Here is a 24,667-nt window from a genome sequence, read left to right as displayed (position 1 = left end):
GGTCGGCACAGGCCTCTCTCCCATGAGGCACCCAGCACAGAGTGCCATGTACAGGCCATCATGGCTTTGACTTGACCTAACTGCTGATCAGTTACTTTACTGCTCTCACTCCTGACACGATTATTCAGGTATGAACTCATTGACCTCGCACAGACTGTGGTAGGTATTGGGGAGAACTTCTTCACGATCTCAATGTTACTGGTATGGTATTTTTATATGCTTTGTTTGAATCCTTAACTAATAAGGCAGGAGGAAACGATTAAAAAATCTAGCGTAGCTGGCAGGACATAATATGGGGTATCTTTGGAGGCTCAACTCGCCTGGGGTCAAGATTTCATGCTGTCGCCGCTGTTCGACGAATGAGACGCGGCCGACATTCAGAAACTTGGAATGATGGGAACGAGAGCACTACATGACTAAGACAAAGCGATGTGGCTCAACCGCTTGAAGTCTTTGCAGAATGCAAAGCGCCCTTCCTGCCCTTGAAAAATGCGAGTGCGGACCAGATGGCGGTAATCAACCAAAGGATGAAATTGGCAACGTCGAAGCCCGCGGCGATCTTCATCTTGGCGATATCATCGTCCATCTCGGTGCGTTCGTTGAAATACATGGACCCGAAAATACCGGCCAGAGCAGCCCAGAGGATCGTGACGACTGCGTCCCATGCAAAACAGAGGGCGACGGTGTTGAAGTGGAGGAGGCCCGCGGCGAGCATGAAGAGGATCGCGGTGACTGCTGCCACGGAGCCGACGACGACGGCGTAGACCTGTAGGGTGTAGATTAGTCGGACGAATTCTGGGGCGATGGAGTCGGATTCACGTACCCATTTCCCGTCGGCATATACGTCTGCCTTGACGGCGCGGTTCAGGTAGGTGCCGTACATGCCGATGACGACCAAAGCTCCGACGAGTTGGAAGAGGCGGATGACGAAGTGTGCTTTTGTCGTAAGCCGTGTGCTCAATAAGCCTTGCCATGCGCCGTTTGATGAGGAGTGGGTGCCTTTGCGGCTGGCCCTGTTGCGAAAGGACACGAACATCTTTTAACGTCTTCTTTTGTTGACTGATGGTTAGTTTATCGTGTGGTATGGGTAGATATGATGATCTTGGATATTTGGGTAGTGGATTTAGGCACTTACTCGGCGTATCAGTACGTTTTAGTATGAGTTATAGTGGTGTGCTTCGGATGAGTTGAAACAACAGGAGGAGATAGTATAAACCAGGTCGGTAGTAAATCCCCTTTGTACGATTCTTTGAACTGCTTCCCAATCCTTGACGTTTGGTTTTTAGACAAAGGGCTATTGTGTAGATGAGAAGGGAACTTGTCCTCGCCCTTCTGTGAGCTTTGGCTGGGATAAAGGTCAAAGGATTTTGCTCTTTGTTTGTTGATTTGTTAGTGTTTGACACAGTCTCTCTGTGGAGGAGAGGCTGTTTGGCTGTGCGTCATTAAGCAGTTGTAGAGTTGTTCGCTTGTACCCGTGTTCCTAATGCTTGTTAAAAGTTGGCGCAAGTGTATCTGTTCGAATGATTTAGGCAATGATGGGTGTCGATTAACCTAGAAACCATAATGATATATTATCCAGAAGAGGCCATCCAAAGAATGTATATATTTACCCACCTTCAACTGATATCCTGGATTCAAGGTTACTGAATCCTGGATCTAGCTCGCTTATTGGCGTCTTGACCAACTGCGTCATACAACAGTGGGTAGACAGCCATTAAATGGCATTCAAGCCACGCCTCCCGTGCAGATCAGACCGGCCGAGGAGCATTGATAGGTATCGTTTGTGCTGGTGGGAGGCTGAGTATCAGCCACATTCCAACGGGGGCTTCAAGCTTGTAATTCGACCCTGACCGCCGGGACATGCCTCTTTCAAACAGGCCAGCATCCCTGTTAAAATGGCTGCAGCTGCCCAACAATGGCCCCTGGCTCCGCAAAAATCATCGTGCGTACACGAGTACGGAATGTAGATTAGATAACTTTCTCTCACGACTGAGCAAGATGCACTCGTTTTATAAGTATTTATTTATGTATTCGCGAGAGCGATCTGGGACACAAGAGAAGAGTACCCAAGGCACGCCAAACCTGGGCTCAGGTCTGTGCGAGGAGAGGAGTATGTGCAAGGCTATGATAAGCGGGTAACCAAAGGGAATTAAGTACAAGAAACGCAACCAAAACCGCAGGATGAACGAACGACCACAAACAAATGCAGGTGAAATGCCAGACCAAAGACAGCGATAGAGAGGAAAGAGGAGAAGCCAACAACAAAGAGCAAGATTGAGGGTGGAACATTTCCCACTGTCATCGTACCCCGCCTCCAGGTCCTCCTGCTGCTGTTTTGCCTACATTGGCATTGTAGGCTCCTGGCATAGGTTGCTGCTTGCTGGATGTTTGCGTGGGAGGAGTAGGCATTGGAATCGGGTCATCATCATAACCATAGTCCAACTCATCGTCACCTAATTGATCCATGTATTGGTTGTCGTGGGCTGGTTGATGGGCTGGAGCTGCCTGTGTAGCAGCAGCAGCCTTGGCTGCATTTTTACTTTGCTTCTTGCCTTTTCTTCCCTTCAACTTTGCCTTTTCTAGCAATCGACGTTTCTCTGCCAAACGGCGACGTTCCTTGCGATCTTTGATTTCATATTGCCGTATCAAAGCATGGGGCGGCTGACCAAAGATACTCTCATACTCACAAAACTCGCAGATCCAGATGTCCTCCGGAGCTGGAGGATGTTGAAGATTGTTGTATTCTTGTTGGAGCTTTCGCTGTCGGGCCGCAAGAGCATAGACATCCCCTCTCCGTCTTCGAGGTTTCTTGCCTTGAGCGCTGTTACTAGCTCCCTCACGTGGCGCTCCGGCCCCGTGCTGTCCACTCTGAGGCACAATATTCGGACTCGTTTGAGTTGCTTGCGTCGAACTCTTCTGATGAGGAGCGGATTGTGCCGGGTGTGTAAGATTGCTGGCTCGCTGACTGTAACCAGGAGAATAGAGACTTTGCTCGGGGAATGTGACTCCTTTTGCCTCAGTCTCACAAGTGAACGTGAACTGTGAATTTGTAGGTGCGGGTTTGGCTTGTTGATCCAACACGCCTAAATTCTCCTGGCCTTTGTTAAGGGGCTTGCGGAGAAGAGCAGTGGCATTTGCAATTGCAGCAGAAATAATCCCCTGGTCTTTTGAATCTTCAGCTACTCTTTGGTCAGATTGCATCGATTTGTATTCGGGCACAGATGGCCTACCTTTGGCATTGGCACTGATGTTCTGATCGTACTTGGACGACCCGCTCCGAGCGTTTGTGCCATTAACCGATACACCCAGTGGATTCCGACCCGGCAATTTTCTACTATTACGACCCCTTCCAGCGCCTTGCACCCCAAGACCAGAAACACTTCCCGAATGGATTGAAGCATAATATGGGTCATCGGGGCTTCCGCTCTTGCCGTTCATGCCCAAGTGCGCAAGATCGTGTGTAAGAGTCGAGTGATGCAAGCTCAAACCACCGGATGTTGGGATTTTCCGTTTCTTTTTGTTGTTCGTGTTTTCAAATGCCTCGTACCCATCTGGACCAGAACCGGACGTTTTACTCCCATATCTTGACGCCCTGGAAGATCTGGGGGAATGCGGAGAGCTACGATATGGAGTTGAGTGACGAACAGGTCCCAAAGAATCATCGGCAGAATCCAAATCGTCCTCATCCTCGTCATGGTGGCAATGATGGTGGTGATGTGGGCAGTGATCATGCTCATGTTCATCATCGTAATGATCGTGGTCGTGATCGTGGTCGTGATCGTGGTCGTGATCATGGTCATGGTCGTGGTCATGTTCGTAACCATCGCTGTGGTTTGACAGCATTACTTTGCTTCCATGGTTCATGAACTCGCCATTCTCGCCATAGTGGGTGTATGTGGGGAGGCTAGTCGAGGGCAGCGTGGGGGGATATGTAATTGCTTCCACTGCATCCTGAGAAAGGCGTGATTTAAGAGATCGCCGAGGAAGAGGTCGGATGAGTCGTTCGGGAAAGACGGTGGAGGGAGTGTCAGGGGAGGAGAGGTACGAAGCGTCTGAAGATGAGAAAAAGTCAGACCGGGGATGTCCAACTTCCCAAGGAAATCGAGCGGAACTGCCAGTATTCTGACGGCTGCTTGAAAAACATACTGTAAGACATCTTGACACCCTTCCTTCTTTTAACGAGATATGATAGTCCTGGTTGACTCCATCCAACTCTTGGGGCCGACTATCTCGGAAGGTAGTATCTACGGTCAGGAGTATCCGAGTCAGTACATGGCACTGATGAAGAGATAGTAGGATGTGTCAAGGACGAAGACAAGAAACAGGCCATGGTTGAATCCTTGTTACCAGATCGCCATGAAATGATGGTCGAGATGGCGAGAAAACATACCCCCGTAAATTATTCAGCAGGTAAGTGTCCACTCCAAGTGGTGTCCTCGAGGGCAGCACTGGACAGAGGGAGGGACGTGTTGCAAAATCGAGGGTACAGGGAGGATCAGTGGTACAGTGGGAATACAGCAGAGTCCAGGTGTAAAGATAGGGCTGATGTTTGAGCTCAAAAGCAGATGCAGAAGCAGACAGACGCAGATTGAAAGTGAGTGGCTTTGATGATAGAACTCGGAGTACGTCGTAGATTCCAATTCAGTTCAGTTTCTGTTACAGCCGCCAAGCCCTTGCAGGCAATACGGTGGCGCATCTTTCAACCCGGTACTGCGGAGGAGCAATCCTCCACAATGACCATACATGACAGGACAATTGACAATCACTGACAATGGCATTCTGTTGCGTCGAATATCCCTGTATTGCAATACTAATGTTAACGAGTTGTGTAATCTCAGATTAAGAACCTTCGATATTGACGCACAGTCCAATGCATGCCTGTACCGAAAACAGGGTCCCATGTCCTTCATCAATGGGAAGGATATCATTTTTATGCCAACTCGCTCAACGCTATGATAATCTCCAGAAGACAACCCTGCCAACTGTAGACGATGCAATCCTCAATGCAAATGCAGGTCCTCAAGTCTTCGTGTTGCCGCGCACTCGTCGCGAGCGTGTTGTATTTGTATCATCTGCAGCTTGACCGCTTCCAACCGCAACGCGCTTCACGTTACGGGTGTCAGACGAAGCTATATCGTCCTCATCCTCGGTTGCTTTCCGCTTCCTAGATGCCTGGTAAACATTATTCCTTGCAGATTTCATTCCCCCAGTGCCATTGACCTGTTGTCTATCTGTAGGCCTGGGTGATTCCGGACCAGCGTGTGTTGAAGTAGAGTGCAGACTTTGCCTGACCTGTCGTCTTTTGCGAGGGTGTTCATCATCACTGCCATCGGGCGAACCGATTGAGGCCGCATTTGTCACTTGAACGATACCACTTCGAGTTGTTCGGCCAGATGCTGTCCTGGTTTCTCTATCGTCGCGGCTGCCACTCGTTTGTGAGCTGTTGATGTCGCTTGGGGCCTTGACTGGATCACCAGAGCCCGTAACAGGAAGGAAGTATGGGTCCTCAATATCCTCGTCCATCTCCGGATCCTGATCTTCCTCTTCACCTTGGATAACGCTATCCTCCTCGTCATATTCTTCTTCTTCTTCCTGAACAGGTCCCTGCTCAAACGACATCTGCCTCTGTGGCTGAAGGCCCATGTCGGCCAGTCCAAGATCTTTGGCCCAAGATTCGTCGTTATCAGTGGCGTCTGTCTGGCGACCCCAACCATCATCATTAATGGAGAAAACCTGTCTCCAGTTCTTCATGAGCGATATACAATCGCCTTGTCCAACGTTGTGAGTTGGAGGTTCCATCTTTCTAGGCTTTGCCCAGATAGTGCCTTTGATGGACCGAAGTATTAACTTGGTTTCGTTCAGATCAAGTGCAGGGATGTCCTTGGTATCAACCAATTTTCTCTTCTTCCCGCGCTTTTGGAGCGACTCTTTCTCGACAAAGTCTCTGTTCTCCAAGGTAGGGTCATCGTCCATGTAATCATCGGAATAATATTCCCAATCGCTGTGATACTCCTCCAGTTCATAACCAGCAATTTCGTCTAGGTAGACGGGGCTATGAAGTGCATGCTCGGCTAGGTCATCAGCAAGTTCGGGGTTGGGGTCTGCGTCCCATAGAATGTCCTCGAGATCATCATAGGGGGAATAGGCGTAGTCCTCGAGGTCGGACATGTTTGATTGTCACTGACTTGGTCATTTGACAGCCGGATCGCGATGAGGTAGAGGCTGAGGAGTCAGAGTGCGAAGACGAAGGCACAGGAAGTCTGAACTGTGTTTCGATTGAGCCTCGAGGCGGGACTTAAGCGTAGTGGAAGTGAGAGTTGTATGCAGATGACAAAAGCCGTAACCGCAATCACCACAAGTCGGACAATGCGTTGCGATCAGTGTCTGGAAAGGTTTCGTTTGGAAGGCAGTGTAATGGTTGGCAAACACGTCGAAGAAATCCAGCTCGAGACGGTTTCGAGAGCAGCGATTAAACCTAGTCAGGTAGTTGTCGATAATGATCCATCGAGAGAAGTAACACGACAGCACTGCGGCCTTCTGGTAGAACTCGAACGGATCACAGACTCACGTGGTCGAACGCGGAGGCAACTTGAATGGTGGAGATTTGAGAAAAAGGAGGGGATGAATATTCGCAGTCATGTGATCCAGCTCAGTCAGCAGCGCTTCGAATCTTCAATGCTCAGCTGTATTCTTTCTTTACCGGGCACGGCTCCTTCCCCGCATGCCGTCTTGCCAGTACCTGAACAACGTCAACCGAGGGTAACCGCTTCCAAAGTCCGCTGCCCATGCCAGTGGACTCTGAGAGCATTCCACGATATTATTGAGCATCATACCCATGAACAAGATTGTCCATTCTATGTAGAACCTTTTGCTTCAAACCCAGTCCATATCATGGCTTCCCGGCGATTACCCAGAGCTGCTTCATGGCGCTGCAAACCACTCTTTCGTAACTGCGGTTCCTCCTTCCACGCCCGATCCAACCATACCAGCTCTAACGCTGCAATCAAATCCTTAGATTCCATCCTCATCGCAAACAGAGGTGAAATCGCCATCAGAGTGAACAGAACTGCCGCCAAACATGGCATTCGGACCACTACTCTATATACCAATCCAGACGCTCTGTCTCAACATGCCCATTCTTCTCCCTTCTCCTTCAATCTCGGCGCTACTGCTGCCTACCTTGACCAAGAAAAGATTCTGAAAATAGCGAAGGAGCAAGGTTGTCAGGCTATCCATCCTGGATATGGGTTCCTGTCTGAGAACACCGAGTTCGCCAAACGTTGTGCTGATGAGGGAATCATATTCATTGGGCCCCCTGCCGGTGCCATTGAAGATATGGGTGACAAAGCTAGAAGCAAGGAGATTATGAATTCAGCAGGTGTGCCATGCGTACCTGGGTATCACGGTGCCGACCAAGCTCCCGCAACTTTGGCAGCAGAGGCCGAGAAGATCGGATACCCTGTTCTCATCAAAGCCGTGCGAGGTGGTGGTGGTAAGGGCATGAGAATCGCCAAATCAGCTCAAGAATTCCAAGAGATGCTCGACAGTGCAAAGAGTGAAGCAAGAAATTCCTTTGGTAATGACGAAGTCCTGGTTGAGAAGTATATCACCACTCCCAGACATATAGAGGTTCAAGTCTTCGCCGACAAGCATGGAAATTGTCTAGCACTTGGAGAGCGAGATTGCTCCATTCAGCGACGCCATCAGAAAATCCTCGAAGAGTCACCAGCCCCAAATCTAGATGACACAATACGCAAGGATATCTGGGGCAAGGCCAGAGCTGCGGCACTAGCTGTCAAATACGAAGGAGCCGGTACTGTCGAGTTTATCTTTGACAACGACACGGGTGAGTTCTTTTTCATGGAAATGAACACTCGACTCCAAGTCGAGCATCCCGTCACTGAGATGGTGACTGGTCTGGATCTGGTCCATTGGCAAATCCTCATCGCCGAAGGCCACAAATTGCCCTTGACCCAAGACCAAGTGGAGCAAGAGATCTTGAAGCGAGGCCATGCTATTGAAGCCCGAATCTACGCCGAGAATCCGGACAAGGGCTTTATACCAGATTCTGGAACTCTTCTCCATGTCAGCCTTCCTATGGAGACAGAAGATGTACGTATCGACAGCGGCTTTGTTCAGGGTGATGAGGTCTCCAGCCATTACGATCCAATGATCGCCAAGCTGATTGTCAGGGCCGATACTAGAGAAGCCGCTCTTCGTAAGTTGACGGTAGCTCTTCAAGATTATCAAGTCGCAGGCCCAGTCACGAATATTGATTTTCTCAAAAGAATATGCAGATCTCCGGATTTTGTATCTGGAGATGTGGAAACAGGCTACATCGAGAAGCACCGGCCTGAGCTTTTCCCCAAGGCAACTCTCAGTGATGAGGTTCTAGCAGAAGCTGCCATAGCTTCGTTTTTGCAATCGGTAAAGCAGAATTGTAATCCGTCACGCCAATCACTACAATCATCCTCCCCCTCATGGCTAACAACATCTGCCGATTTTCAACCACGATCCTTCCATTTTCAATCGGCAGACTTCGAACCAGGTCCGGGGAAGACCCCAGATATACACTCTGTCGAAGTGCATCAAACGAGTCCAGGACACTTTACTGTCTCGACATCGTCCGGTTCTGTCCCTTTTGCAGTAACATCCACACTTGACCATTCGACAAATACTCTCACAACCTACTTTCCACAAACTCGCCACACATCACGAGTGGTATTCTCGCCTTCTTCTGGAGTGATCAACCTCTTCACTCCTGTTGGGTCATTCCGCTTACAGCCATCATCTCCTGGATGGCTTGCTAAAGCTCTAGGTGTCGTTGAAAAGGCCAACTCGCTGCTTTCACCGATGCCAGCCAAGATCCTTCGTGTTCTTGTCCAACCAGGAGATATGGTCAAGAAAGATCAACCACTTCTGGTGATTGAGAGCATGAAGATGGAAACAGTGATACGCAGCCCAGCCGAAGGTGTCGTTGTGAAGAGGGTTGTTCACGGTGAGGGCGACGTAGTTGGTAGTGGTGTTGAGTTGGTAGAGTTCGAGGAACAGACCAGTGATGGCGAATCCTCCGCCTGAGCATTTGTGAGCTACTTCCGCGAACGGCAAATTCCCACTCGCAATGAGACCGTTCACCGGCAATCACTAAGTCTAGAGCATCCGACCATCCCTCCCAAACAGGAGAGAGGGATGCCGGGAATTCGAATTGCCACGGTCGAGTGCCGAAGGAGATCTGCAGTTCTTGCACAGATCTCCAAATGAGATAACGACGATCACGGATAGCCCATGCAGAGGAGCCACCAGCAGCTTTACATCCGTGATTCTGACCAGATCTCGGATGGATTTCTTTTCCCTCGGAACTTTGGGCACACCAAGTTCTGAAATCCCGGGGGGGGGCGGCCTACAAGGTGCCTGGTGCTATGCAGTTGGCACGTCCAAATGCACCGGCTTACCAATTGTGTGGCTGCCATTCATTCTCCGCGCCACTTGGAGTCGAAATATCTCGAGTCTGTGTGACTGACAAGGGACACCTCGGCTAGGCGAACGAAACTCCCCTGGGGGCGAAGCGAATTCGAGAGACTCGGACTCCAGACTAGCGATCAGCCAACGCATTAAGCGAGGTCTGGAAAGTACAGTAGATAGTCTCATTAGAAGAGGCAAGATCAAGCGTGCAGATTGACTTCAGAGTTAGGTAGATTTCGGTACCTAGGTACGTAGCAGTGCTGCAGTAGCATCTGTTTCCAGCATGCAGGCCAACTTGCAGGGTGTCCAAAGGAATAGTTAACATGATTGACCCAAGCCCCTTCATTGCCGCCACGTGCTCATAATTGATCTTACTTGGAATTGGTAACCAATGGGTTGTAAGACATTGTGCCTTGAACCCGGAGACCGACATGATTCTTACCACGTGGATACGAATGAGAACACACCCAAGACACGTGCAAGCTGTACCGAGCAGCACCATGGCCGTGAGACATTCCCGCCTGCAGATAGCGACTCGTGGCTTGCGAGGAAACGAAGTCTTGCTTCAGGTACCGAGTACCCAGAAGCGAATTACGTCCCTTGAAAGGTACCAAGTATCCGTAGTGAGACGACGGACGAAGATGGCTGTGGCACTGTCTTGCTTGATTGAAGATTGGCACGTGGCGAAAAACTACTCGGTACACCGTATCTCGTCCATGGCAAGGGCTGGCTTGCGGAAATATACTCCGCTCGACTGGGGAGAGGAGGTTCCTAAAGTGGTAGTCGGATAGGTTGTCAGATTGCCAACCAGCCCCCCTCCCCAAGAGGCTCACGTTGCAGTACGAGGTACTAAACACTAAATCTAGATAGAGATTGCGAATGCTTTTGTGTGCAAGCTGTTTGTTGGTTGTGATATCCGTGATGTTTTGGAGAGGTGGAGGTGGTTTTGTGGCTGACCAGGAACCGGCAGGTTACCAATAGACATGGACGGTTTCTAGGCGTTTGAAGATGCGGATTTCATTCCTCTGCAAGATCCGGATTTCGACGATGGACCGGCGATCTCGTGGGGAGCATTTCGAGATCGGGTCTTACCTTCTTTCCCCCCACGAAATACTTCTGTAGGTCCTACATATGCAGAGTTATTCGTTGGCCATGAGCAAAGGCTACTGCTGCTCGTGCGTGGGGAATCTGGGGTTCTCGGGGTGTGCTCTTCACGTTCAACTGCCGACCATTTTCGAGATCGCCGTCGAGAAAACCTACACATGTCCATCTGCCGGAGCATGCCAGGAGTCGCCGTGCAAATATGATCGGCGAACCTCCCGCGCTCGTGGCGTACTAAGACGGCGATCGCGAGTGAATATCGTGAACATGAGAACAAGGCACTATCCCGAGCGTGGTTTTGGTAATTCCTGTAAGCATTGAGCGCAGTTCTGTAGTTCTTGCTTTCTGAGATGGTGACATTCGTACGATGTCACGGTTGAGAGAGGTAACCAACAAACAAGAACCAAATAACTTGCTAGCCAGCCCGGCATAACGGGTCATGATGGATGCCAAGGTCTTCTCCGGGCCCCAGTTTCGAGAATGAATTTAGGCACAATCTGATAGGACCTACCAGATGCGAAACGGGAGGGCTCTCTGAAACAGGAAGAAGCTCGACGGGCACACGGATTATATCCCGCGCTGTTTGATGTGGACGGATATCTGTGTGGAGAACATGGAAAGAAGGATGGAAGAAATGGAAGGATTGTTGGATGGGTTTATCCCCTGCCGATCTCTTGCATAAAGGGGTCCACCAGGGCTTGTCTTCTCAGCCTCTTTCGTCATTGGCAGCGTCATCCAGGGCTGCGAACTGGGATGGACTCATTGTTGGTGAAAGTAATGGAACTTCATGTCGAGATGTCGGTAATGGTTTTCCATGTTGATCTTGAATTGTATTCGGGGCGGTGTACCCGACGTGCTGCAGAAGGGGGATTTGATGGATCAGGCCACAATGATGATTTGTCTTAGTCCGTACAAGTGAAGTACGAGGTAGATGGGCTGCAAAAATACTCGTAACTCTGAACAGGAACAAGTTTCATGTTTTCGGTCTATGAGCCCATGGTGGTGGGAGGAGCCCGCCATACTCAACTGGGATTCAACGATGCTGCGCTTGGGCATGTAATGGTGGGATGCCTCGTACCGTTATTACTACCTTCCTACCTGCCTGGGACATCCATGCGATGAACTGCAAGGACGACGGAGGATTGTCGAGAGTGACAATGAGGCTGGGTTGATAAGTGGAGTCATGACATAGACGGGGAACTTTGTCAATGCACTCCAGAGCCTGCAGGAGACAAGGATGAATTCAAGGGTTGGGGAAGAAACCGGAAGGACAGGATTGTCAAAGATGATAATTCATAGTGGGAAATATAGTGCTACGAAGTGTGTCCGAAAGTGGGTTCTTTTTGCCCAGCACTCAGCCTTCTAAACCGCTCAAGAACAGGGCCTGCGGAATGCTAGTAGAGTGTCAGGATAATGGTGACGACAACCTCGGTGGCAAAGATGCCGACAGTTCATGGCGGACTTCTCCATTATCGCTTGAGCCGTGGAGAATTGGGGGATTGGGGGATTACGAGTTCCGTACCGACATTAGACGGTGAAGCTGCACTGAGGACGAAGCCTATTATTGCAGTGAGTTGGCTGAGTTGAGCCTCGAGCTGCCGCCAAAGTCATCTCCCATACAGTTAAAAGTAGGTACTTAGGCAGGTAGTCCAACACCTGAAGTCACCTTGTCTCAGGTACCTCGGTACACCCCATTCCTCAGGGCCAGAACCAGAGAACAGCCATAATAAATAAGAATGGACCCGAGCCAGAGGTGCAGGTACGGATGGCACCCGTGGTGCCTCACAGTAATTTTAGCTGGTGCTTCAAAGCGTCTTGCACCGGGACCCATGCACGACTTCCGCGCTTCGGGGAGAGAATGGATGAGATGCTGCCGGAAAGCAGATCGAACAGCTAGCCTCGCAGCCTAAACCGACTGTGGTTATCCCTGGGTTCCGGGGGCTTTGGGCTCGTGGTCGACAAGGGGGCCCAAACTTACCCGTTGAAGGTCCCCTTGGAAGTGATCGTCGTCTCGAGCAGGGATCCTCTCCGAGTGCCTCAACCACAACGACCATTGCCTCACTGCTCGTTGATTAATTGGAGCCTTTGAAGCCTTAGTCTGTCCCAGCCAACCGGTTAGACTCCAACTTGGACTTCCACCAACGCTACCACAATGCTCCGTATCCATACCACCACTACGAGAGACGAAGACTCCCGGGACCCATCTTTTCATGGGTGATCGAAATGTCCTACGCGATTCCATTCTGTTCTAACTTCATGTTCTGAAAACCCTCTAACAAGCGTCCAGGCTAACTAACGTAGGGAGATGAGCTAAACCTATCCCATCAAGATTGAATGCAGGGCTAGTACCTGTTGCTGCAAGTTCTAAAGAAGTGCGAGCAAGCGAAGAAATTTTCCTCTCAATGTAGCACAATGAGAAAGTAAAGTCATTCAACCGGCTCCCATAAAATGTAAATATATCGAGAGCCCCACTTCCGACCTTTGTGAAGGAGCCAACAGAGCTCTGCATCGTGATTGCCATCCAACTGGGTCTAGAAACTCCATCACTGAAGGATATCCAACAGCCTCATTGCCACCCCTCAGACGTCTCCATTTCTTCGCCTCCAATTCGCCTCGGTTTTCAGGTTCGAAAGCCACATCTTTCGGCTTGAGTGGATCCACGAGATACTTGGTAATACGAACAGCTGAACTAGCCTCGCTGCCACTCACAAGTCAACGCCATACGTTTCACTTCATCACGGTCCGAAAGTCAGCACGAGACTCAGCTAGCATCATCATCATCCAACAGCGCTTAATTAAGCCAGGTTTCCCCAAGCCTGCAGACACTGCTGTCACCACAAGTCAAACAAGTCACACTCGAACTTTAAAACAAAGAGGCAAGGCATTAAAAGCGAAGCGAACCGCCTCGCCCGCACGCCATCGCGCCCACAAGAAACTCAGAAATAACATCTCACTTCACCTTCCCGATATCCATCACCGAGGAGAAGAAAGGCTATCGCCCTCTGCTGTTGTAACAATACAACTTCCACCAAGCAGTGGCTGGCGAACCGTATTAATTTCATCCGTTGAAAGGTGTCTGAGATGTAGCCGGGCGAGTTGACAGCTTCGAGTCAATTTTCCTTGCCACGAAAGAATTTTCCATCTCAGACTGGTACCGCCTAGTGTGTGTCCCTCTCGAGTTGTACGCCATTCAGACGCGAGAACCCACAAGAGCCTTCAACTTCAAGGTGTGGGAGCAGGAACGGGTAGCGAAGGCGTGACATTTCTGTCTTGCAGAAATTGAAGAATGAGTTCGCAGCCGAGGTAGGTCCATCTCCATCTCAGCCCTCACTGACCCTTTTCTGCTCATTCGCTGCATCCCGAGCATTTGGTCGAGATGGCCGTCTGAAAATAGCACGAGGTTGGATAACAGAAAGCTGACCGGGGTTGGACTTTGTTTCGAGCAGGAGAGAGTACCACATCGTTGTACTCGGCGCTGGTATGTACCCAAACACTTTACTTGTTCTTTCGTTCACATGCTCACCACCTCAAATTCGATCATCGATCAATCCCCTATATCATTTCCTATTTTCTTCCCCGACTACAAAATTCCGGGGGAAACGTCACTAACGCATTTCCGCTTCGAACCTGCAGGAGGAGTGGGTAAAAGCTGTCTCACGGCGCAGTTCGTGCAAAATGTCTGGATCGAAAGCTACGACCCGACCATTGAAGATTCATACCGGAAACAGGTCAACGTGGATGGGCGGCAGGTCATGCTCGAAATGTAAGTCTTGCATGCATTTGGTCTATCTGCCTCGGCAGTATTACATCTAGTCTCATCTCCCGTCGTCTTGGTGCCCAACCCGACCCAAGACCCTGGTCCTGAATCACCAGCGAACCCAAGAATTAATTCTAACCGTTATCCAGACTCGACACGGCGGGCACGGAACAATTCACGGCCATGCGAGAATTGTACATGAAACAAGGACAAGGATTTCTACTAGTGTTCTCCATCTGCAACATGAATTCATTCTACGAGCTAGCCGAACTCCGCGAACAGATCATCCGCATCAAAGACGACGAGGACATTCCCTTGGTTGTCGTCGGCAACAAAGCAGATATGGAGGACGACCGCGCCGTTCCCCGTGCCCGAGCCTTCCAGCTCGCCCAGTCATGGGGCCAGAAGCCATACTACGAGACATCGGCGCGGAGGCGCACCAATGTGGACGAGGTGTTCCAAAATCTCAGCGCCCAGATGCTGCAGAAGGACATGGGACAGAACCCATCACACGACCAGCAACTCACAAACCGCCGGCGAGAACGACCGAATCGGCAGGACCGACGCAGTGGGAAGAAATCCCGGAATCGTGATCGTTGTGTCATTTTGTGAAATGTTTTGTGTTGGACTGGAAAATTTCTACTAGAAACGATTAGCATATAGTTGGGATGGGAGTCTAGAGAGCAAGGGATGAGATCAAAAAATGCTCAGGCAGCATCTCGGACGGCGTTTATTCACCAAGAGGCTAGAATGGAATGGGGTGAAATACCACGCGAGTAAGACACCTTTCTCATGGTCGTGGGGGAAAAGTTGAGAAAGCAATGAGATAGAAAACTTACCGACTCGCGTCGTAATGAGGAAAAGGGCGCTCAAATTTTTCCACGCAATGCTTCTCGTTGCCTGTTAAGCATTTGATGCCTAGGGCGTGGCGCATGAACCCGTTCTGCTCTCTCCCCATAACACCTTCCTCTCCACCTGTCAAAATGCCGGTGGCGAACCAATTAGACACCTCATCAATCAAGATTGTTATATCTACATTCTGAATACACCAAACTTGGTGCTCGCCTCCTCGGAGCTGCCGCCCAACGCAGCCTTGAGGCCGAGGCCGAGCATGTGCCTCGTCTGCGCCGGTGGAATGATTCCATCGTCCCACAGCCGCGCAGACGAGAACGCTGCATCGCTCTCACGCTCAATGCGATCTCTCAGCTCGGGATCAACCGACTTGCCCACGGTCTCCATAACGGCGGTCAATTGATCAGCGCCCATCACGCCTATCTTGGCGTTGGGCCACATCCATAGGAAGCGTGGCGAGTAGGCGCGTCCACACATACCATAATTGCCCGCACCTGCAGACGATCCAACGACCACGGTGAACTTGGGGACATTAGCGCAGGCAACGGCAGTGACAAGTTTCGCGCCGTTCTTGGCGATGCCACCTTTCTCCGCGTCAGCGCCTACCATGAAACCTGAGATGTTTTGCAGGAACACTAAGGGGATGTTGCGCTGGCAGCATAGCTCAATGAAGTGTGCGCCCTTGAGAGAGGATTCGGAGAAAAGAATGCCGTTGTTGGCGATGATTCCGACACGGTGGCCGTATATTTTGGCGAAGCCAGTCAGCAGAGTTGTACCATAATCTTTCTTGAACTCGGCGAACTCGCTACCATCGACGATGCGGGCAATGATCTCGTGCATGGGAATTTGCTTGCGAAGGTTGGTGCCAACGATACCGGCTAGCTCATCTGGGTCATAAAGGGGTTCCTTGACTTCGAATGGAGCGGGCTGTTCTGCAGGATAATTCAAGTTGGCTACAGACCTTCTAGCCAGGACAAGAGCATGTGCATCGTCCACGGCAAGGTAGTCGGTAACGCCAGAGATGGAACTGTGCAGTTCTCCACCACCGAGATCTTCCGCAGACACCACTTCTCCTGTCGCAGCTTTGACTAGTGGTGGCCCAGCAAGGAAGATGGTTCCCTGTTTTTGCACGATGATCGACTCATCACACATTGCAGGGACATATGCTCCTCCAGCAGTGCAAGGGCCCATAACGACAGCGATTTGCGGAATGCCCTGGCTACTCATCCTGGCCTGGTTGAAGAAAATGCGACCAAAGTGATCTCTGTCTGGAAAGACGTCCTTTTGGTTTGGCAAATTCGCACCACCCGAGTCCACCAGGTATATGCAGGGCAATCTGTTCTGTTGAGCAATCTCCTGAGCTCGCAGATGCTTCTTGATTGTCATGGGGTAATATGTCCCTCCTTTGACGGTGGCATCGTTTGCCACGATCATGCACGTAACGCCTTCGACAGTCCCAATACCGGTAATGATACCAGCGGCTGCTATGTCGTCCTCATACATTTCGTGTGCAGCCAAAGGAGAAAGTTCCATGAACTGACTTCCTGGGTCTATGAGGGCCGTGACCCGATCTCTTGCCAGCATCTTGCCTCTTTCCACATGCTTGTCTCTTGCTTTTTTGGAGCCACCTTGCTGAACCTTCAGATGCAGGTCTGAGTATTTGGACATGATCTCGCTTAGCTGGGCTGAGTTGTCTTTGAAATCATGACTAGACTTGTCTACAGCAGTAGGGAGGACAGAAATGGCTTGAGCATGTCGAGGATGAGTAAAGGTAGCCACTGATCGTACACGATGTCGATACCGTATGGCTGTGTTTGAAGGTCTCAGCTGTTGTTCTCTCAATGCTCGCCCTAGGGTCCGCAACAGAGCGTTTGTTGGTGCGCAGGGGGCCGCCATGATGAGAACCTAGCCTGGGTTTGAGAGCCCGCTATCTTTTTTCAACTGCAAGGGGAAGTTTGTTGAAGACGGTCAAGATCTTTTCACGTTTGTTTGGGTCTTGCGTAACGCAAGAAAAGACATTCCAATTGTACCTCGAAGGTCAAGAGTTGTGTCTCCCCACACCGTCGATAACCGAGGATGAGGCCCGGGGGAAGTTGACTACGGCGGATCATTCAAGCTCAGTTTGGGCGGCAAGCGCGGTTACTTTGCGTTGCTTCTTCCCCTGCAAGAACCCTGCCCACGGTCCGCTTCCGGGCTCTTTCCTTGGTTGGCCGCGCATCAGAATTTATTTGCTTTCCTTCTTCCATCTCCAATTAAATGGGCTTGTATGTACGTACCGAATGTACCTAGCTAGACTGCTAGAAATCGCATTCGACCGGATGGGCATCTCGAGAACGTCGAATGACGCAGTCCGAACCTAGAGCTGCCCTGCCCTTCCATGAGTCAGCTATGATTGCTGCATCATTATCTGTGTGGCATCAGGTATTTAACATATGATTACTTCTCGACCTCGAATCATCCAGCTCGGCAAGATCTACATGTAAGGTTATGTCAGGCTCGTCAGCTTTGTATGCAAGGTACGCTGACATCGTCCCGTGTCCGACTTACGGAAAGATATCACCATGTTCTGAGTAATTCTCACTTGAAACTAACCTACATTCGCATTCCGGACTTATCGGATATTGGCGACCAGAACGCCAAATACACCACATAGTCCCGACCCCGCCAATGGGAGGTTTCCTCAGCCTGTCGCGGGATATTTCTACACCTCGGGAGTTCGGAACTGGTCTCATTCTTGATGAGTGTCCCACGTTTTAGTGTCTGATCAACTGCCCCTCTCGGGTCCGTGTCTCTATGACCGAGCATCCAAAACAACAGTTGGATTGTTAACGAGCCTTGTTTCTTTTCATCATTCGGACTTGATCAAGTTGGAGGCGAGTATATAAACACTGTCACACATTCCACCATCTGCTTTCGTTGATCAACCTGATACCATTGCCAAGAACCCCCAGCATTTCTAGAATATACAACATGTCGCCAGTTACAGAGGTCGTCTTTATTCCTCTTGCGGAGGGTCAACACCCAGAGGACCCTTCCAGCAGTCTCAAGCCTGCCTTCGACAAGATTCTCCAGACCATCATATCTCAGCCTGGCGCACAACGCCTTCATTGGGCACGACAGATAGAAAATCCCACCATTGCCACCATGTTCATCGATTGGAACTCCATCGCAGACCATCAGAAGTTCATAGACTCTGAGTAAGTAAAACTGATATCGCGTGATACCGGCAGAAATCTAAAATACTAACCGGGCCTTCCCTCCTGGCAGGCCTTACAAGCCGTTCATGGAAGAAGTTCTCGGGCTTACCGCCGGCGCACCAACCTTGCACCACGTACACTTCAATCCACAGCCAACCGACGCTCTGACCCTGGGAGGTGCCAGTGAGGTGCTCAGCATCTACTTCCCAGCATCCTACTCGGCCGAAGACATCAAGGCCTTTGAAGCCGCCTGGGCGACATTCGAGAAAAACGTCACGGCCTCCACATCAGACGTCAAGTCCGTTTCCGTCGGCTGGGCTGAGGAGGAACTCACCATTCCCGGTACCGAGGATAAGGGCAAACTTTTTCAAGCAGTGATTGGTTGGACCACCATGCAGCATCATCTGGACTACAGGAATACCCAGACCTTCAAGGACAACATTCCTGCGTTACGCGGCGCCAAGGAAGTAAAGGCCGTTGTCGTCTTCCATATCACAACTCAGGAGGTCAAGAAGCAATAGAGAAGGTAGATTGTTGTAGAACTAGGAGCCAGCAGTGGGAATTACTCAATGTTTTGTTCCTAGATGTTAGGGGCTGGAATGAAAAACTGTCAAGGGCTGAGGTTGCATATGTCCATTAAGTGAACTAAGCTATTGGTGAATGGGAATTTCAGGCTCAGTGAACTGTACTTCTGTTCATATGATTCCCTCAAGAGCCGAAGCTGAGATCCACTTAGACGTCCACTGAATAGCTCGCGCTGTAATAGCCCTGTCTTTGAGAAGCAGCCAAGATGGCTCTTCGAGGTCAACCAGGCGCCAGCCATCGACCAATTACCCCTTTGAGCCACAGCCCTGCTACCATGCCACCACGCCGTCGCCCCTACTCTGACTCGTTAAACCCTAAGTAGACTCAGAGGTCACCTCATCATCGGCTTGGTTTCTGGTGCCAGTCTCGCTCTCACCGATATTGCTCCCCTCACGTTGCTCTCTCCGCTCTGGTACGGCATGACCGAGACCGGTTGTTTGCATCATTGCCGTGAGTCTTGCGATTTGTCGCTGAAGTTCCTCAATCCTTTGTGCGTCCTCAGCTGCTTGGCGAGTCAAGACCTGATTCTCCTTCCATAAGGCGTGAATGTCTGTGGATGCATGTTGAACTGCAGCATTCAGGTTCTGGATTACAGGATGTTCATATTGGGGGCGCCACAACGGGTTGGTATATGGGTCAGCTCTCGCATTTCTGGTTGGGTTGTCGCCTGCAAACACGGAAGTCTCAGGGTAGAGTTGCTCAGGCAGCATTTGGTTTGGGTGCATTGGCCGATAGTCTTGTCTCAGTTGATATGTCGGGTTGATATTTCGGCGAGAGGCCAGTTCCCACTGACCAGGCGCGACTTGGACAACCTCTCTTTGACTGTCTCCTGCGAACTCGGATTCGGAGAAGTCATCCCATGGGCGGTTGGCCGAAGGATGGTGACTTTCGACTCTGGCTTGAATAGTCAGACCAGTTGGTGTGTGATTGATCTCTTGAGTGGCCTCTCCAGTGGTATCAGTGCGCTCAACGCCGGTCACTTGCCAGTTCATTGACCCAGTCCGGACTAGCTTGCCACGGAGTCGGTCTTCACGTTCAGATTCAGTCGTTGATGCGATCGACGACATTGATGCCAACCTTTCACGGACAGATCTCATTGTGACATTCTCGACTCCCTCTGAACTTTTTGATACGTTTTGCTGTTGGCGAAGACTTTGATAAAAGTCCTTCTCGAGTCCTTCTGGCACACTTGACTTTGCTTGGTGGCGGTGATAGCTCGGACTGACGGCTTTGCCTGACTGATGCTTGCGAAAAGCGGCACTGCTCGTACCTCCAGATGGAGAGTTATCGGTGTGTTCGTGAATTGGTTCATTGGCATGCCTTGCATTCATGGATATGAGACTTGATGAGATGGGCTGGGTAGCCATGTTGTCCACTTCACGGATTATTTGCGTGTGAATGTCGCATCGATTTATAGCCTCAGCCTCCTCTGGATCCAGGTCTGCTATGCTCGATCCTGGAGTGAAATTGGTATTGATGTAGCGAAGGATTGAAAAAGTAGCAGCTGGACGAGGTGTTTCTTGCTCTGGATTGTTCATCCCTGAAGGTCCAGCCTCGTCGCTTTCAGATTCCTCGTCGTCAATGCCTGGCAGAATCGTGAAGCGACTTGGTTGTTTGGATGAACGGTTATCATCACGAAAGAACAGTGATGACGTCTTGCGGCCAAACTCTCGAAGAGACGGAGCCATTCGAGCAACAACTATCGTCCAAATTAGCAAGGATCCTCTTTCCCAGGTATAAAGTTTAGATTTGCCTACTAGACTCAATCTCTCTGGTGCTTGTTTGCTGCTTATTCCTCACGCAGTACGGCGCAAGGTCCCTCAGGTCGAGTAGTGGGTTCTTGTGAGATATGGATTCGAAAGAGGAGAAAGAAGAAGAAGGAATCTGACACTTCGCGTATTTCACGGTGGAAGTCTTTAAGACATTAGGGAGGCAGAGTCGTTGGAGATGCACGAGGCAGCGCATCCACCGCACCGGTAACACAATAAAGCATACTGCGCTGCCTCGCAAAGAACTGATGACGCGGCGATGATCTCTGGTGTATTCATAACGGTGTCGTAACGCGTATCACCATTCACGACAGCCTCGTCCTCGAACTTACCTGATTCAAAGACGTGTTCGTCATTTGATGGTGTTCATTAATTCCTTTTCAGGCTCAAGCGCCAAATGGTTATCAATATTTATATACCTAGTTAGCACACGAAGTAGACTTATCAGTGGTATGCGGGGGCCATATGCAAGAGGACTTATCAATCGTTGGCACTTAAGGACAATCAGGAAGTCTTTGTGTGCCCAAGATCGGCGGCATGAGCTGGGTGAGTTGCATTTCCGATGACTACTCCGCAACCGAAGGCTTATTGCTTTGTCCTGTGCGATAAACAACCGACAAAAAGGACAGAAGCATCCGTCGCACGATAGATCGGTCGTAGTTCATATATTCAATGATACATGAGGATTGGATCTTTGGTGCACAGATCGGCTTGCGGTGGGCTTTCATAATTCTCCGTCTGGGGTGCTACTACCACTAGCGTATGTCATTAATACGCTAGCCATTAACGGATTAGTCTACAAATTAAATTGGAAACAGCAAACGAGATGTGGGATTTATTCACATCAAGATCAACGTCTCACCACTCCATCTCCTTCACGATCTAGAACTCATTCCTATCATAAATATCTTGCTTCAGCTTCTGTGTCTTCGTCGCTACAAATTTGGCAGGCAGCTTCAAGGTCTTGGCGCCCTCTTTGTCCTGACAGATTTTTCCTTGCGCGGGTGACTGTTTCACTGTTAATGAAGCCAATTTCATGATCGTTTTGGCCTAATCGATCTCCTTGTCAACCAGAACCCTTTTAATTCTTTGGAGAATTCCAGGGCTTAATATTTACTCACAGAACTCACCAACCTGCGCTTGACATTTTTCTCTTTACACCGAACCGACTTTTCAACATAAAAGTGCACAATCATGGCTGGAGGTAAGGGCGATCCCTTCTGAACAGCCGCAATGATCCACCGACGCTGATTCGGTGACAGAGACTCCAAGAGTTGTTCCGCTAACCTGCCACGGTCACTCACGACCAATCACACACTTGAGCTTTTCCTCGATCGTTGATGACGATCAATACTATGTCATTTCCGCGTGCAAAGGTTGGTTCGTCTTTCATGGCATTGCTCGCTCTGCTAATCTGCTTCAGACAACAACCCCATGCTCAGAGATGGAATCACTGGGGACTGGTACGTTGCACGCCGCTTCTTGCTAAATTGGGGCTGACATTCGGCTAGGATTGGAACCTTTATTGGACACAAAGGGGCTGTGTGGTCATCAAGACTATCAGCAGATGCTCGAATCGCGGCTACAGGATCAGCAGATTTCACAGCGTTAGATTGGTCTTGTGTCCCAATCTCTATCTGAGCTAACGATGACCAGGAGAATTTGGGACCCGCAAACAGGTGAATGTCTATCCATCTTGACACATGATCACATCGTCCGCTCTGTCGCCTTCCCTTGTCAAGATAACCCGCAATGCGTCATTACTGGGGCCCAGGACAAGAAGTTGAAGATATTCGACCTGACACGGGGTGGTGCCGCCGCAACTCCATCTCAAGCCAACGGTAACTCTCCTGTCACACCAACCACCACCTCTGAGGGCCACGAAATTGGCGTGGGCGGACACAACGGTAGCATCAAATCCATTGTCTGGAACGTTGATTACAACATCATCACGACTGCTTGTGATGACAAAACCATCCGCTGGTGGGATCTCCGAAGCCAGCAGCTGATTTCGAGCTACAAAACTGAACGAGACATAACGTCGTGTGAACTGTCCAACACGAAGGTAGAAAGCACCGACCCTGGAATCATCAGCGTTGCGGCCGGAAACACATGCATCTTTTTCAATGCCGGACGACCTGGTGAAATCATCAAGAAGGTCAATTTCGACCATGATGTTGCCAGTGTGGCAATAAACTCTCAGTCCGGGCGCTTCGTTACTGGTGGAGGGAAGGATACATGGGTCCGAGTTTGGGACTTTGCTCTCGAGAAAGAGCTCGGTAAGTTGAGATTTGGACACTGTGACAGGCGAGAAACATCAGCTGACTATTTGTGCAGAGGTTCTCAAGGGCCACCATGGTCCGATCTGGTCAACTGCTTTCTCACCCGATGGCAAGATCTATGCCACAGGTAGTGAGGATGGCACGATCAAGTTATGGAAAGCCTGCAAGGAACCATATGGCCTGTGGCGCTGAAAGGATGGACTTGGCCACATATGAACCCACACAACACTAAAAGACACAGTGCCATCAGAAACTCGCAGGCACTTTGCGCTTGTCATCAGGACGATATCTTGTAAGTTTCATGCTCATCAGAGGAGTGTCGTCCCGTCTGGTAAATCAGGGACCACGTCCAATGACACAGAGCAGAAGCATTTGAAACATACCCCCTTGAGCAATGGTGGCGCAAGATCATCAGAAAGCCAATGGCATCGACTGGAAAGCAAGCTCTCTTTGGCAGGGAAGCCATGTGCAATCAGATATGTTCCGGCGAACATGCGACGATCTTCATTGGTGACTCAAGACAGAGACGATATTATAGCATAAGGACCGATGTGAGGATGGCATGTACATCACAAGGAACCCTGGCCAGGCTTCGCAGAAAGTTATGGGATCCCACAAGGCCTATCCTCCAGCTATGTTGGCTATGAGATATGCTGTTGAAATTAAACACAATTCCCAGAAACAGAACTTTCCTCTCGTGTGACTTGAACAGGAGCGTCATCGTGGTCAAAAAGAAGTCGTGAATCACCATGCCTTGCACGAGCCACGTGGGTTATAAAGGGTGTATCCAGGCTACGCGGAGGTGGAGAAGTTTTGACGTGATCAGCGAAGGGATTAGTCGACCAAGTTTGCCTAATGGAAGACGATAACAAAAGCATTCCGGCCGGCCTCGTAACGGCTCCTGCTGAATCTAGAAAACCAGAGTCAGATTATCGCCAAGAAGCACATGAATCAGGGGAGGTGGAGAAGCATCGCTCTCCAGTCGTTGATCATGAGTGCGCTGAACAAAGCATCGGGCTTCGGCGATATTGTGCAGACAGAGTGTGTCAGCGGACTCCAATTAAGACAAGTCATTGTATAACAAGCGACAAGGTGATGCATCAGTTGAGTTGCACAGTGGTGAACAAGTCAAGGTGTCTCTTACGAAGACAGGCTCAAGACAGACTCAAAGTCAAATTCAAATAGCTCTGGAGTGTCTGAATGCGCGAGAGATGACCCATCCAGAGGGGGTTAGATACAAGGTGCGTCGTTATAGCAAAGTCCGTCTTGAAGTCGACGAGTACGGAATACACCCGAGCGTCGCCGAGCAGGAGGCTCAGGTGGAGTTGCCACGTGGGATAACGCATGCGGCTTATCAAATAAGAACTTCAGGGGAAAACGACAAATGCACGCTGTTTGACATCAAAACTGATTATTCTCGCTGTTCTGTCCACATGGAGGGAGGCCGCGACAGCTACCCGAAGGAAGGCTCATCTCAACGCCCGTGTCGAGGTGCGCGTGCGGCGTTCAAGATACTTACTCCGTCCTCGCTACAGTCTACAGTCGGTCCACTGTGCGCGGAGTAAAGAAATCCAGGATTATTGGTGATGTGAACTAAGTTTGGGCCAGGTCCCAAGGGCGAGCAACCCGCAGAAGTGGTACCCGGCGGCTTTCTCCTTTAAC

The 24,667-nt window shown here is 50.2% G+C and overlaps 9 protein-coding genes across 9 annotated transcripts; 4 read left to right on the top strand and 5 right to left on the bottom strand.

Annotated features, from left to right (window-relative positions):
• Positions 1-436: 436 nt before the first annotated feature.
• Positions 437-1,036, bottom strand: LTR84_002894 (uncharacterized protein; the record flags this gene model as incomplete). The annotated part of the gene is made up of 1 exon (XM_064846494.1): positions 437-1,036. One exon carries the CDS (start codon positions 1,034-1,036, stop codon positions 437-439), a length of 600 nt encoding a protein of 199 aa, XP_064706104.1.
• A 1,262-nt stretch (positions 1,037-2,298) lies between these two features.
• Positions 2,299-4,156, bottom strand: LTR84_002893 (uncharacterized protein; the record flags this gene model as incomplete). Its single annotated transcript, XM_064846493.1, has 2 exons — positions 2,299-4,052; positions 4,147-4,156. The coding sequence occupies 2 exons, from the start codon at positions 4,154-4,156 to the stop codon at positions 2,299-2,301; spliced, it is 1,764 nt and encodes a 587-aa protein (XP_064706103.1).
• Positions 4,157-5,019: 863 nt separating this feature from the next.
• On the bottom strand, positions 5,020-6,168 carry LTR84_002892 (uncharacterized protein; the record flags this gene model as incomplete). The annotated part of the gene is made up of 1 exon (XM_064846492.1): positions 5,020-6,168. One exon carries the CDS (start codon positions 6,166-6,168, stop codon positions 5,020-5,022), a length of 1,149 nt encoding a protein of 382 aa, XP_064706102.1.
• Positions 6,169-6,891: 723 nt separating this feature from the next.
• LTR84_002891 (uncharacterized protein) lies at positions 6,892-9,078 on the top strand (the record flags this gene model as incomplete). The annotated part of the gene is made up of 1 exon (XM_064846491.1): positions 6,892-9,078. One exon carries the CDS (start codon positions 6,892-6,894, stop codon positions 9,076-9,078), a length of 2,187 nt encoding a protein of 728 aa, XP_064706101.1.
• Positions 9,079-14,078: 5,000 nt separating this feature from the next.
• Positions 14,079-14,932, top strand: RSR1 (Ras- protein rsr1; the record flags this gene model as incomplete). Its single annotated transcript, XM_064846490.1, has 2 exons — positions 14,079-14,326; positions 14,470-14,932. The coding sequence occupies 2 exons, from the start codon at positions 14,079-14,081 to the stop codon at positions 14,930-14,932; spliced, it is 711 nt and encodes a 236-aa protein (XP_064706100.1).
• A 420-nt stretch (positions 14,933-15,352) lies between these two features.
• On the bottom strand, positions 15,353-17,068 carry MCCC2 (Methylcrotonoyl-CoA carboxylase beta chain, mitochondrial; the record flags this gene model as incomplete). The annotated part of the gene is made up of 1 exon (XM_064846489.1): positions 15,353-17,068. The coding sequence occupies one exon, from the start codon at positions 17,066-17,068 to the stop codon at positions 15,353-15,355; it is 1,716 nt and encodes a 571-aa protein (XP_064706099.1).
• A 1,074-nt stretch (positions 17,069-18,142) lies between these two features.
• LTR84_002888 (uncharacterized protein) lies at positions 18,143-18,890 on the top strand (the record flags this gene model as incomplete). The annotated part of the gene is made up of 2 exons (XM_064846488.1): positions 18,143-18,369; positions 18,440-18,890. 2 exons carry the CDS (start codon positions 18,143-18,145, stop codon positions 18,888-18,890), a joined length of 678 nt encoding a protein of 225 aa, XP_064706098.1.
• Positions 18,891-19,268: 378 nt separating this feature from the next.
• Positions 19,269-20,642, bottom strand: LTR84_002887 (uncharacterized protein; the record flags this gene model as incomplete). The annotated part of the gene is made up of 1 exon (XM_064846487.1): positions 19,269-20,642. One exon carries the CDS (start codon positions 20,640-20,642, stop codon positions 19,269-19,271), a length of 1,374 nt encoding a protein of 457 aa, XP_064706097.1.
• Positions 20,643-22,371: 1,729 nt separating this feature from the next.
• On the top strand, positions 22,372-23,197 carry LTR84_002886 (uncharacterized protein; the record flags this gene model as incomplete). Its single annotated transcript, XM_064846486.1, has 2 exons — positions 22,372-23,002; positions 23,061-23,197. The coding sequence occupies 2 exons, from the start codon at positions 22,372-22,374 to the stop codon at positions 23,195-23,197; spliced, it is 768 nt and encodes a 255-aa protein (XP_064706096.1).
• Between the last annotated feature and the right edge of the window lie 1,470 nt (positions 23,198-24,667).

Source organism: Exophiala bonariae, assembly GCF_035927105.1.
Source record: "Exophiala bonariae strain CCFEE 5792 chromosome Unknown scaffold_14, whole genome shotgun sequence".
Classification (NCBI taxonomy): domain Eukaryota; kingdom Fungi; phylum Ascomycota; class Eurotiomycetes; order Chaetothyriales; family Herpotrichiellaceae; genus Exophiala; species Exophiala bonariae.
This window is presented reverse-complemented; position numbering and strand designations above follow the sequence as displayed.